The following is a 14,762-nucleotide window of genomic DNA, read 5'->3' as shown; positions in this document are numbered from 1 at the left end:
CCCCCCCTTTGAGCCTCACGTGATTAATTAACGGCCCCTTACGACTTTAATCCCCGAAGAAGTAAGTAGTCAAAGATGACTTGCCAATGAACCACCCGTTTTTCTCTGCACCTAAATTATTTTATAGCCATGTGATGATAGGGTCTGTACCTACTTATCAAATAATAAAAAAATGATTTCTAGGAATATTATGAAAAGTTATAGCTTGAACACATAAAAGCCTCAATTTGTTATAGTAAATACTTAGTTATTTTATTTAAAAAATGGATTAGAAATTAATTTAAATTAGCTATGTATGAAATAATTGAAAAGTTGAAACATAAACGGTAGTTTTATTTTCAGTTTTAATATCCATGTAATGACAAATATCACCTTTGACTTTAACTCAAAATGAAAGTATTGATTAACATTTAAAACGAAAATTTAAGAATCTTTGTACTTGTAATTACAATACAATAACGTTTTCTTATAAAAATTGGAACAAGGTCATGCAAAAATAAAAATACCTGAAGCGGTTTGAATTGTTAATGTTTATTTCTTTCAATAAATTTGTCCATATTTATATAAACACTAAAATAAAAAATAAAAAACTTTTAATGTAGACTTTACTAGCAGTAAGGAATAGCCGCTTGTACCTGAAAAAAATGATATAAATAAATATGCACAGTAATGCCATAGGAAAACCGGAAAACTGTTGAGAATTTTCACACAAAACTTGGCGTTTTAGAACTACTAACGCCATCTCTTGGGTGGCGCGGTGCAACTTACACTTGAGCCAAGGAATTTTTTACATTCTAAAAAGTTATAAAAAAAATAGTAAGTACATTGCACACTAACCCCCTTATTCATAGAGAAGTTACAAAACGTTGTAACTAATAAACTGTTTTGTCCCTCTCCGACAAAGAACAAATTGTTCTTTGACAGAGAGGGACAAAACAGTTTATTAGTTAAAAAGTATTGTAACTTTTCTATGAATAAGGGGGTAAATCTGTATCTATTTCTTAAATAAATACTAATAAAGACCTTTACATATTTGAATGTTTTTCTCAATCATTAGATACCTACTTTAAAACAGTGAGTTTACATTTATAACAATCGTATACACAGCAGGTATACAAAGAAAAAACTAGGCAGACACACAATAGAAACTCAGATACCGTGAAAAAGTATAATTAATGTAGGTGGGCCACCGTAGTTACCACGCCTCAACTTGCATACATTATAATATTATTTGCAATGATGCAAAATTGACTCTTAAGATTGGAGTTACACAACATAAGGGGCGGACTTAGTGTTAGGAAAGTAGGAAGCTAAACTAAGTCTAGACTAAGGATACTACTTATGATGTTACATTGGTGTGTAAAAACTAAAGCCAGTTAACTCCATGCTAGGCAGGCGAATTGACGATAAGAATACAAGCGTTGTATTATAAGAATGGAGTAAATGATATGAATTTATATTATCTGAAATAAATGAATTAATAATAATTATAAAAAAATTGCTGTGTTGAAGACATAACGGTCTTATAGGTCATGTCAGTGTGTGTGTATTGTTATTCGTATACTCAGTGAAAAATCATTGTCGTTAGAGGTTACATTTTTATTTACGAAAAATATACCGATTTACTGTGGAAATGTCATATTCATTCACATAATTATTTAATTACTGAAATTGGCATTGTAATCAATATTAATATTGTAACAACTCATCTACGTTCCCTAACAAAATCATTTTCATGTAGCTAATGCCATCTAACGGGGGGTAGCGAAAGCAAACGTACCAAGAAAGCTCGTCTCGAAAAGCTGTAAGTTCAAAGTGTTTGCCGTAGAATAAGAAAGTGCTTTTACAAATAAATATAGGTAAACATGAAAAAAATAGCTTCTAAAAAATAAAGAAAACATATATTTATATACGGTTCTTTACAGTTTCATAAAGAAAAATAGTGTAAGTTTCAAGGGAAAACTGTTAACAAAGTATGTTAAAATTCTCGTAGCCCGTAGCAAACATTAGGTAAAAAAACTTGGGAGAAAAAAGTCCACAAAAAAGTTTAGGTAAAAACTGTGAAAAGAAAAACCACATTACAGGCCGTTGGCTAACCCCGGCTCAGCCCTGCAAGGCCCCGCCTCGATAAAAAAAATCTAATAGGCGAGAGGCGTAGAAAAGAATCCGTAAAAACGCTGAAGCGAGACAGAGCGACGCCGCCCAGCGCGCCAGAGCGAGAGCGCGCTCAAGAAAAAATCATAAAGAAATCCATTCTTTCCATTTCCTCCCTCGCTAATAGGGGTTTAGAAAAAATGCGGCGTCTATCCGTCCCTTTCTACCCTGCGGGGTAGCGGGCAGCGCGCGCTCGTCGCACCCTTCTGCCCTTTTTACTAGTTCCTTGGCCGCGGGCGGCGGCGCGCGGGGCGCGGGCTCCGACCGCCGTCTTTTCCTTGACCGGACGCATTTTTCCGCGGAAAAATCGTGGGGCGCCTGCGCCGGGCGGGGATGTTCTTGGGCCCGTCTAAGGCGGCGGGGGCGGCGTCGCGCGTCTTGCTAGTTCGCGAGCCGTCTTCGGCCCGCGCGCGCGTCGTCGCCCCCGCCCCAGAAGACGTCGCGACGCTCAAGTTTTCCACCAAGAAGTTAGTCGTCGCCCGCCCGCGTCTCAAGAAGGTGCTCGTTTCCGCTTTCCCGGGAAGCTTCGGATTTTCCGCCGCGACTTGCACTTAGCGCGAATTCTAATCTGAATTACAAACAACAAAAAAAAAATTTTTTGCTAAATTTTCCGGGCGCGTTTAAAATTTAAAATGGACTTAGAAAATCTGTGCTGAAGTTTACGGTTTGCGACGAGTTGTTTACATGCTCACGGCCGCGCTTGCTTGCAGGTCCGCCGACGCCGAGCGCCCGCTCGCATGAACTTGTGACGATTCGCCCAAAACTGGAATTAATGTTGAAGTACTTCAATGAGAACATTTCCCTTGCGCTGCAGGAGAGGTATAGGGACCTCCATGAGTTCCGCAAGACGGAGGTAGAGGACTCGCCGCGCGAGGCGAAGGTGGCGAAGATATCGGACGAGGGGGCCTCCCCGGGCGAGGGGTTCGGGGGGGAGGGGCCGCCTTTCCAGCGGCTGCTGGACCAGCCGAAGGAAGAGGAGAACTTCGTGGCCTCGTGGCTGCAGAACAGCTTCAAGATGACGGCGGCTGAGAACAGCGAGGCGAGCGCGGGGGGCAGTGCGCTAGACCTACGAGCCGCGCCGCTCTCGCTCCACATACCGGCGCTGCAGCAGGCGGCTGAAGCTCAGAGACAGTTCAAGATGTCGGCAGACTTCTGGAACCGCAGTAGGCCCCCGAGCCCCGGGCAGGAGGAGCCCCCGGCCCCCGCGACCCCGCCGCCCCCGCCGACCCCCGAACACAAGATCATCACGGAGAAACTCGTCAATGAAATACAGGTCAGTGGAGTTTTTGTGTTTTTTTGAAGTGCAAGGATTGGAATTGTGGGGATAATTTGGCTTTTTCTTACCTGAAAATTTCAGTCCGTGCGCGATCCGACGGCAAGTTAAAGTTTCAAAGAAATCGGTGTTTTAGTTTCTGTGCGATGCTGGTGTTTTGTTTTTTTCAAATTGAACTGATTTAATTAAATAGAATACGATAGATTATTTGAATTTTGAACTACAAAATTTTCACGACAAAAAGCCATTATTAAGTACCTAAAATTGCAATCCTTGCATTTCGTAACTATTTTCAACTTTTCAATTCCCAAAATAATTTAAACTTAAAAATTTCTATATTCGAACACAGCGTCTAACAGGCTGAGCGTATGTTCCTCGACTGACCTCAACAATATTAAGATCGCTATAACGGAACTGGTTTTGAAATTCGAAAGATCCCTTCCTTGTCCAAGAAAAAAAAGATGAAGCAACATATTGTAAGCTTTTGTAACAAAAGGGTTAAGGGACTCCATTCAAGCTTGTTATTAAATCGTTTTTATCCTTATGTCGCATCCGGTTTTGTCAAAGAACATGTAAATTATAACAATCTGTGATAATTCTATCTTTTCGGTATTAACTTATGATCAACTTGTCTTCGGTATTTTTTTACCGAATGTTTGTTTTGGCCATATGGCTAGATTATTTTATTGAAACCGCCCCGGAAAGTGATATTTTTATTGTAAACATACGACTAATTCGACCATTGATACATTTTATATTGGATACATTAGAAGCGTAAAATTTATTCATAGTTTTATAAAATCGTACTGGCCGGAGATATTGCAGTCGAAAGAAAATAACTACAGCAATTTTATTTTTGGAATTGGCTCGTTAAGTAGACTGGCTGGAAGCATCGCAATACAAACAGCGTTCTTCATTCAAATGTTGAAAAAAAACAAAAGCGGGAAAGAATATTACATTTTAAATTAGTTTGAGATTCGTTCACCTTGCATTTGTCTATTCCCACGGCAGGAAGGATTAGGGCGACATTGTGATTTCATTTTTTAATTTTTTGCGCCCGTTTTGTTTTACGGAAGGGGTGTTGACAGTTATTTGTTACACTCTGTTCTCATTGCGTTTTTTTGTTTTAAGAAAACCGGTTTGGATATCCTGTTCTCTATTTTTGAAATTTTTGTATTCATCGGTTTTTTTTACGGTAACTAGAGATTTAACGGTTCGACGCGCAGAAGTGGTTGCGCTTTTGTGGTCTACTTTTTTCTAAACAACGGTTAATTAAAATTTGATTTATGAATATTTTTCGAGTGCTTCGCAGTTGCGGAGTTCTTTTGAGGGTTTGTTATGAAAACAGTAAAAAACCACCGACTATCCGCGATGGTATTTTTTTCAGAATTATCTTCTAAATATGTTTGTGATGAATGACACTTATATCCGTTTCTTTCTTTCACGCCTTCTCTTCCGTACGTTGGAAAGGGACAGCAGCAGCAATCGCCCTCCGCCGACTCCACAATGAGCGAAAGATCGCTCGTACCATTTGCGCTGGTAAATTTACTGTCCCAACTCAATAATATCGATGTAAATAATTTTCACTTACTTGGTTTTTTGCGTTTTCGTTTTAACCGATTCTTTTTACGTTAACCTCTTTTCCGTTCGGTTTTTAACGCTTATGATCAATTATTTTTGGTTCTAATCACGAATGTTTCGCTAATAATGTTTTTTTATTATTATTTAACCTTACCTTTGTTACTAATGATTTTTTGTTAATTTCGGTTTTTATGCATGCAGTGCACGGTTGTTGTGTTGTGATAATTATAAAGATTTAATACTGTGAAGGATATCTTCTTCCTAACATTTAAACTGGGTAAGTTATATTAATTCCTGTTTTATAAGCTTCTATAGCTTTGTAAATAATTCAAACTAATGACTTCCTAACACTCTGGTCCTGACCCCCAATTTTTATTATAACATACAAATCATACCACCAACCACTTATAATCATAATATTTAAATAATAGCCTTTATCATTATCAATTTCACTTGTCTTTACCTTAATTCTATTTCACTTTCAAAAACGCAGACGGCTTGACCGATTTTGTCTCAAAATCTATTTCCAATAACATTCAAATCACGTATCCTTTTTTATTTGCATTTGCTCCCAAAAGGGTAGTCAAAGATGACTTGCAAAAGATTTAAAAAAAAATACAATAAAATCGGTTTTACCGTTTCCAATAAACCTCTTCAAAAACATTCCAACTTACCATACATTTTCCTCCATAAAATATATTTTAATTAATAAAAAAATGATTTTTCCCGCTTGGAGCAGCCTCAGCAGCAGTCGCCGCCCGGTGACGCCCCCATGGGGGACCGCAACGCCATGTTACCATTCGCTCTGGTAAATTACCTGAATAGCCTCAATATCGATGTAATTACTTCATCTCTCTTTCGCATCACTAGCTTGTCGTTGTCACTGGCCGCTCACAAAATTTGGTGCGATTTTCTTTTTTATCGAAAGGAGGTTGACAATGTTTGTGGTATAACTGTGACCGGCCAGTGGTAATGTAGTCTTTGCTATTTTGTGTGCAATGAGCTTTTCTTTTTTTATAATTTGGAATGTTTAGAACGTAGTAATAGGACCTAAAACTTGGTATATCTACAAAACCGATTCATCGGTATTTGACCCATTCATAATGTATTGGAGCGAGTTAAAAAACTGTTGAACGTGTGTCTACCTATTGTTTGTGGTTAGGGCGTTAGAATTTAAACTATAACTTTTTATAGCAACCGTTTCCTATGCAGTTCTCTGCTCCAGGTTTTAGGTCGTAAACTTGGTATTATCAGGATTGACATTGAGTATTTGCAAAATTATGAATTTAATTATGTACCTATTCTTCCCAACTTACTCCTATCTTATTTACGATGAAAAATGTATTAGATGAAAAGCTCTTTGTTTTCATACTGAGAAAGATCATCATCAATTTTATAAACTTAACAATTATAACGAAACTTACCTATCACGTTTCAGTCCAATGAAAGTATTTCTAAGAACTAAAATTTTAATATGAAAACTGGATACAGTAGCCAGTAGCTACATAAAGTATGATCTTTCTTCACAAGTCGAGGTCATCTTTGCGATTCTAAAGCGATTTTGATTTCTTAGTACATTGCTGCGCGGAAACCTTTTGTCCGCAAATTTTAAATACACTATTATCGCTTAAGAAACGCTCAGAGGCCTGAATAGTGCACCTTATAGACTTGCAATCATATTTCTTTATCTTTTTCACTTTTCATACTTTCTATTTAACCGTAGAAACTGTTTCAATGCTTTTAATCTTTGCTCCTTATTATTATTTACTCAAACTAGTCTAAATTTGAACACACAAATCCATACACAAAAAAAGAACATAGATCTATGACCTTCAAATTTAGACTAGCGCGTTTTAACCCGTGCTTTGCCGCTTGGTTTTTCGCGTCCTATATTTCGACCTCGTGGTCTAATATACCTCGTTTTTTCGGATACAGCAACAGGCGAGGCAGGGCCAGAGCATCAGCGAGCGAACGTTGGAGGAATGCTGGTCCACACTGCAGCGAGTGAGTTGGCACCTGTTTCAATGTGTATCGTATCTAATCCAAGGATTGGGGACGGGCTTTAGCGCCATGTGTCTTAAAAAAAAGAAAAAAAAAATATTTTGTTATATTTTATTAATTTGAAAGTAATAAATATTCATATTTATCACAGTACCTAAATGGTTTAATAAGACACAATGCGCAAAACCTATTTCCAACTTATGGGGTATTGGATTTAAACCAATAACTCTAGTTATAAGGTTGTTTTATGTGTTATTTCCAGCTCAATAATAATTAAGACCGCCTTGTAAGAAGAACGTCGGCTAGCCACTTTATAGAAACATTATTTTTATTATCTTATCAGCGCAACAATAGTATGCTAATTATATCGAAAGGATGTAGGTATTTAGATAACGCCCTTTACACGTTAAATAACATGTAAAACCTAGATTTAATCACGAATCGCCCAGGCAGAAACTATAAACCATCGACGCTAGATCTAGCCTTAAATATTCAACGATTCGAGTTCTAGACTACGGAAACATTTTTCCATAGAAGCGATCCGGAATCTAGATAAAAATTGTCCGATTAATCGCCAGAGGCGTCCGAGCAATTTATGCGATGCGAGATCAGGCGGCCGAGCGATAGGCTTTTGTTTTTTTTGTAATACAAAAGTTTTTTAGTGTTCCGCACACTAAGTACTTATTCATGTCTATCTATCTGAAGAGATTCAACAATTGGTTTGATTGGATTTGGAATTTTAAAGGAATTAATATCATAGTAGGTACCTACAAGATGTTGTAATCCGAAAAGGAATGTCCTATGTAGGAGGTCATTCTGAACAATTTTTATTCTACGACTTCTGAAACTTAATTTAATCAGACTTATCAAACATATTTTGAAAAAAAGGATATAAACCATTTTCATTAACCAACATACCTAAATAAATTAAAAAACGAAACCTAACCAGTAACGCGCTTGACCGTGTTTTTTCCTACACTTACCATCTGCGTTAAAGGTGGTGTATGTCCGTATGACCCAGGAAGTGAAGTGTATTTGCGCATCTGCATTTTAGGGTTGATTTTAAGAACATGTAGTGTGTATGTTCTGGCAATTGCTGGCAGCGGATGCAATTTTAACGGTCAAAAATGAATCGCTTTTTTGTAATTTAAAATGGAAACCGAAATTAAGTTACAGGAATTTTTATGTTAAGTGTATTGGCTGTGGCAAAAATCAATTGTCCGTAAAAACGCAAACACTAAGTAAAACAGCTCTGTGTTTAATTAAAAAAAGGTACAATGAAAGATGAAAAGAAAATGAACCACAATTTAAAATGCAATTCGACTTGTGAAGTCCAAAAACACAGCATCCTAATGTTTCAGACAGGAACCCATAACTTTGACAAAAACTCCATTTGTTTGCAAAAACCGCCAACTTTTTAAACTTAAACGCAACAGTCAAGTGTACAGGTGCCCGGAAAAAAAAGAAAAAAAAACACACGTCAGATACGAAACGGAAAAGTACGTTTGGGAAAAAATAAATTAAAAAAGAAAAAACTCAACTCTTTGTACACAAACGTTGAGTACTTACTGTTTTGAGGTTGGATCAGAAAAGAGAAAAGGTTAGAGTAGCAATACATTTAAAAAAATTGCATGGTTATAAAAACTGGCTTTATCCAAAAGTTTTGCTTAGTTATCACAGCATATTTTGAAGAGTTTATGCCCTAATAGATATATAATTATTAAAGAGTACGCATTACAATAAAATATTCCCTTGAAATACCCCAAAAGTATAAATTAATGATTGATTCAATATACTTGACTATCTTAACTTAGAGAGATATTTATACATTTTGTAATTTAATAGTTTAAACAAATATAACGTAACAACAACAACTCCATGTAACTTTTGTCCCGAAACAAAGTGCGCGATACAAGTTCCAGAAAAAATAGTCTACATTTGCATGTCGATGGCAATGAATTTATTGTTATTGCGAAACGATTTATTATCGAACCTGTCTCGAAAAAATCTTCAGAATATGACCGCGTTCCAAATTTGAAATTCAAATCGCGATTGTTTTTCGTTCGAAATTGAGAAGATTTTGACGTCCGCTGTTGATACTCGAGTAGGTTATTTTTACACGCAAACTACTGATATAAAAGTAAAGTAAAACTTTTTTTATTAGATTAAACACCTGCAATATATATTTTTTTTAAATATAAATTTCTTATAATAGTGTAAAAATAGGAACAAGGTTTTACATCGTTATCCATGTTATTTTTAAAACAGTTTTTTTATAACTTCAACAGTAAATCAATTGAAGATGTCGTACTTTTTGCGTGTCGGCCTCTTTCTGTTATAAACGTATAAGTATTGTTTTTTTAAGTACTTAATGATGTACAAAGGAGTTTGTATTGTCATCACATGTTTTATAGCAAGGAGTTTTTATTTAGTGTGTGTTCTTTCTCGAGTTCACATTATGTTGCATTATTCTTTATGATATTATTATGATAAACTGTTTACTTAAGATTTGCTAGCGTCGTTTTGATACTTGACATAGAATGCATCGCTTTAAACACTATAAAAATGTTAAATGAACATCATTGCCTATCGAGTCCGCGTTGTTCTATGCCTATTTAGTAGAACACAATACAAAAGTGGTATTAAAACGATAACCTACTTAAGATAAAAAAAACCTTTTTATTAAATTTACAAAAACATACCTCTTGTAGCAAATAGTAGCAAATCATGAAAAAATAATAATCATACAACACTAACTTAAACATCAAGTTACATCTCAGCGCGGCGGGGCGCGGGGCGGGGGCGGGGGGCGGTAATTATGAAAAGTGTCCGGGCAAGGGGCTAAATCGTCCGGGCGGGAAAAAAACCTCTTTAATGACTGGCTGGTAATAGGTTGTGAAAAGATGTGTTTTTCTTTTTTTCCGCAAAAAGTTTTCGACCAGAAATTCTTTTTTTTTCAGACTAGATGTACTTACCTATATTATTTGAAGTAAATTTTTATGCATTTAACAGTTAAAATAGTTTAACAATTAATAATTGCAGATAATGATGATGAACATTATTAGCCCAGTAATACAAATCCACGCAAATATGAGTGGTGCATATTTGCACTATTGTGCATGCTCAGGATTTTAAAACTGTATAAACTAAAACAAGTTGGTATAATTTATGTGCCTAAGTAGTAGGTATTTCAGGTTCATAAATTTCCAGTAAAAACATCCTCAAATACAAATTCCAAAAAAATATAGCAACCCTGTGGGAGAGGCAATATCTTTAAAAAACATTTAAAATTAAAGCCGCTATCATGGCCGGGACTCATCTCGATTTTTGTGTCGTATCTATTACAATATTCTTGTAGCACTTCTGTGCCGTATTCATAGTCCATGTCTACTGGGTATCAAAAAGGGTATGTAACTTTTGATCTACGATTTTTTAAAAGTCGTAGAATTGTGTATAATGATGACTAACTAAGTTAACTAATTAACTAAGTTAGGTACCTCTTTTAGGCTTGCAACAGTTTATTTGGGGAGTTTTGATAAACTCTGCTTACAGTGTTAACTGTCGCAAAAGTTAATTTTCGTAGGTGTTCAGAATACACATAATAACGATGTAGGTACCTACCTAACACAAATTCAATGAACTTAAAAATATGCATTACAGACTAACCTGTACATTGTACAATATTGTACGGTAATACGGTCAACTCGCTGGTTCTGGCAGAATTACCAGCGCTGTATACTTTTTTGTACAGCACATGCTGAGTCAGAGCCATTTTACTGACATAATACACACCACAATTATTGTTATTCTTTATGCCACTGTACCTACATTGTTGTTTTGTATTTGTGATGTGCATTTTGTGAGTGAATAAACGATGTGTCTATGTCTATGTCTATGTCTAATAGGTGGCCGTATCTAGAGCTAGAACTCGCCTGGAGGAACCGCCTATGAATCCGGGTCATTAAGCAGCCACGGTGGGGACACTTATTTTTTTACTCTTTCAGCCGTCGCGTTATATTTCATCTTGGGAAAGGGTTTTTTGGCCGAAACTTAAAATTTATTTCGCAATTAGCGGCCGGGCCGAGTCTTAAAACGGCACTCGGGGACATTATTAGAAAACTTTCTTAGTATGGCCGTAAAAATTACGATTTTTAGCCGTTTTTCGGACACCTGCGCTTGGGGTTTTGTGTGCTGTTGTGCGCTAACTTTGTTTTTTATGTTGTGTATTCGGCGTAAATTTTGTGACACTGATTTTATTTGTCTTAGCCAGTTGCAAGATGAAACTTTTTAACTATTTGCAATGTAGATAACAAGACTTACATCATAATTATCAGCGGCCTTATTACGAAGAGTAATCTCTTGCACACAACCAGCAATAACCATTGCTTTATGTCATTCGGCCATACCATACCATATGCAGAATAACTTTTTTACTAAAACAAAAAAATATATTTTTTATCATATTTTTAAATGTAAAACTAAAACAAACAGAGGGTCAAAGCATAAATGTTAAAAGTCACCATCTCCTGAAAGTTCTCGCTGAAGCGTTCACAAGCACACAAATTGGCAGCCCCGAGTCGGCAAATAAGAGAAAAACTGAACAAAAATTAGATTTCTTCAAGATTTTCCGGAACGGAACGTCTTGATACTTTTGGCTTGAATAGGTTTCCAACTTAATCATGGATTTGCATTTAGTAAGATATTTATTAAAAACTGAAACGCATTATGCACTATAAAAACCTAATACCTTCCTATATGCACTTAACATTTTCTATATTATGAATATTAACAGTAGTAACAACAAAATACTAGTTCACATAGGCGCATAACTCAAAAATCATAGGTTTTTGTGATCCATGTTTTTGTGATGAATATAAAATTTTGAGCCGATTTTAATAAATATATCGGTAAAATATCAAGATGGTCCAGCCGCGCTGCAGGGGCGCTAATGGCGCGTGCTATAGACAAAAAAACGACTGCTCCTCTCCGTAGAAGATAAAAATTAGCTGAAATTAAAACATCCTCCTAACGAACGCTATTCTCCCACTGAGAAGAAAACATTTTTAGTCCTTAGCATCTAATTACCTCCCTGCTTTCCGTTCCATTTTCGAAATTTGAAATTTATTCGATTATTTTTTACAGCCAGTCTCACCCAAGTAACATTTTTGGTTTTAAAAAGGTTTTGAAAAGGTTCTAGAACCTTTGTATGGAAATCAACTCGTGAGACTTAGAAGGCTCGATAACCTTATATTAACCTTATATTAACCTCCTGAGTGCAAAAAGGGCCCACGTTTTAGAACCTTTCTGAGAGCTACAGCAAAACCTATAGCTCAAACCCAGAACCTTTTGAACAACTTACACAGAACCTAAATAAAACCTTCACAACCTTAATTTAACGTTAACATAACCTTGGAAGACAGCTTTTAAGTTCTAAATTAGTCCTGGATGTAACTCTTCTATAACTTGAAACATATTTGATGGATATTTGTAATGCCTTCCCAGGACTCTCGGGTCTTAAAATGTTTCTGTGTAAGATTTTATAATAATTATAATAAATGGCGCCATTACCTGACACTTTCCAAGACTCAAAATGGCTAACTTGTAAGTGTTGTATTAATACAAAATATAGTAAGTAGTTAGGCTGAAGTCAGGAAATATGAAAACCTTGTGCGACTAGCACTTTATTGTGATACTTTCGGATAATAGTTCTGTATAAGTGACGGGCCTTTTGTAAATGATAAATTTGAAGATATTTTAATTAAAAAAAATAGATAAAATTTTATGTTTGGTGTAAATTTATATTAGAAATAAAAGTACTGTCTATAAAAAAAAACATATATTTGGAATAGTATAGGAAACGCTACTGAATTTTCCCTTATTAATTAAAATGTATCTTTTTGGTAAGTATTTTTTTTTATTTCAGTGAAAAAATATGGCGGTCGTTAGGAAATTACTAAAAAGCATTAAACATATTTTGAGGATGCCTCTAAAGCTTTAAAATATTCTTGTAGGACTTAAATCATGCCTTAAGCTCATAGCCAGTGCTTAATGCTTTTGGTTTTCACCAAGTAGTCCTAATTTGTTTGCCTAGACAACTCTTATCAACCTAAAGGTTTAAGATAGGTTTTAAAAAATACTTATAAGTAATTTAAATATTCCATAACTTTATGGTTGTATCTAGGTTAAAAATTTAACCTTAAGCTCTCACTTTAGCATTAATGCTAGCTTTTCTAGAAGTAAATCAGGAGTCTACGACAACTATAAGATCCTAGAACTATATGCTCCTGAAATACATGTTAAAATAACGTTAATATAAACTCTTATCAGCAGCTACAAGGTTGTATTAATGAACAATTAGTTTTAGGACTTAGTAATCATTCTCAAGTACTCAATATGACCAGATAGCAAAGCATTAACCTTTTCACAACCCTTATAAAACCTAAAGGCATTTCTTACAACCTAAGCTCGAATGAAATGTTACTTGGGCAGAGCAATGAATATGCAAAAAAGTTTTTACGTTACAGATATTGACTTCACGAACTTATATATTTTAAAAACTATCTTGAGTTAAAACTATATTTTGAAGAGTTAGTTTTCACGATAAATAGGGAGTATTAATATTGATTACGTTTTCCTAGAATCAGACTCGTGAAGTTAAAATATGAGGAAGAAAGCAAGTGATGAAGTGACGGCTAAATTTAAAATGGCTGCCACTTTGTTCTTATTTGAAGTGGCTCATCGGGAAGGTAACGTGCAAAAGTCACTTTGAAAATAATACGCACAGGTTTTTAGGTTCGTTTAAAATACTCATTTACTTAAGTACTTTATAAGTAAAGTAAGTAAAACGTTGTGACACAAGTATTGTATTGTAATAATGAACTTAGAGCGGTTTTTGCTTTTAAGTGTTTCACCTATCGTCGCAGTCGTATATACAAACTAGTTATTAATAATAATAAAAACCAATTTTTTTTTTTATTTTTTTTTATTGTAAAAAATATATTTTTTTCATAATTTTTTCCCGTCATTTTACCTATAACCACTTAAGAGCAAACAATCGCGTCACTGAAGGAGGCATTAGGGAGTCACTAATTTGCGTGGCGGCGGTGGTTACATCAATACGTGGCAATTTGCGCGTTCGCCCGGCCGCGCGCCAGTGCGCACGGCGAAAGAACAAAACACAGGTCTGCTAGGACACTGGCGACAGTTTATGTAGGGTTCCGTGGACAATTAGGACAAGACGGATTGTCGAGAATACCCTAAAATCGTTTTGGTAGAGAACTGGCGTAAGTTTCGTTTGGAGACTACAATTACATAGATACATTCTATCAAATTACCATGCTATTGATATAAATGCTGAAACCAATGGAAGCGTGACCAGGAAGCTTTGTTTTACTTTCAGGTCACGCTTTGGATTGCTAGACTCTTTAAAAATTTGCAAACTTCGGGCCTAAGTCTAGTGTTTGTTACCGATACGATAAAAATAATTTACTAAGTTTGACCACTAAGACGAATTCAAATATTCACGTGCGGAACCCTCGAGCTGACGGACACAAAATGGCGTGTTTTTTAATTAAACTGTAGTGTAAAACTGCATGTATGTAACAACTCCCGTGTAATATTAACTCATTACACGCCGTTTAGTTGCAGGAAATTATGTTTTCTTTTGTTTGCAACGTTAAACGGCCATGGTGACATCGTTAATACCTTTAGTGAATTCATACAAAAAAAAACGTTTTTTTTCTATTTTTAGGAT

At 35.7% G+C, this 14,762-nt stretch overlaps 1 protein-coding gene across 9 annotated transcripts in view; it reads left to right on the top strand.

Moving 5' to 3' along the window:
• The window catches only part of LOC105386238 (zinc finger protein 628), a 99,286-nt gene that overhangs the window by 40,563 nt on the left and 43,961 nt on the right, over positions 1 to 14,762 (top strand). For 2 of the 9 annotated variants that reach the window (XM_048630884.1, XM_048630883.1), the window contains exons 2-5: positions 2,865 to 3,427; positions 4,898 to 4,966; positions 5,748 to 5,846; positions 6,944 to 7,012. In XM_048630884.1, the coding sequence (XP_048486841.1) occupies positions 2,927 to 3,427; positions 4,898 to 4,966; positions 5,748 to 5,846; positions 6,944 to 7,012 (738 nt within the window). In that variant the 5' untranslated portion in view covers positions 2,865 to 2,926. Of the gene's footprint in view, positions 1 to 1,930; positions 3,428 to 4,897; positions 4,967 to 5,747; positions 5,847 to 6,943; positions 7,013 to 14,762 lie in introns of those variants that run through there. The other 7 variants (XM_048630886.1, XM_048630885.1, XM_048630882.1 and 4 more) reach the window with 6 other exon arrangements.

The sequence above is a fragment of the Plutella xylostella genome, chromosome 27, assembly GCF_932276165.1.
Source record: "Plutella xylostella chromosome 27, ilPluXylo3.1, whole genome shotgun sequence".
In the NCBI taxonomy this organism is placed as follows: Eukaryota; Metazoa; Arthropoda; class Insecta; order Lepidoptera; family Plutellidae; genus Plutella; species Plutella xylostella.
The sequence above is the reverse complement of the archived record's forward strand: the minus strand, read 5'-3'. Positions and strand labels throughout refer to the sequence as shown.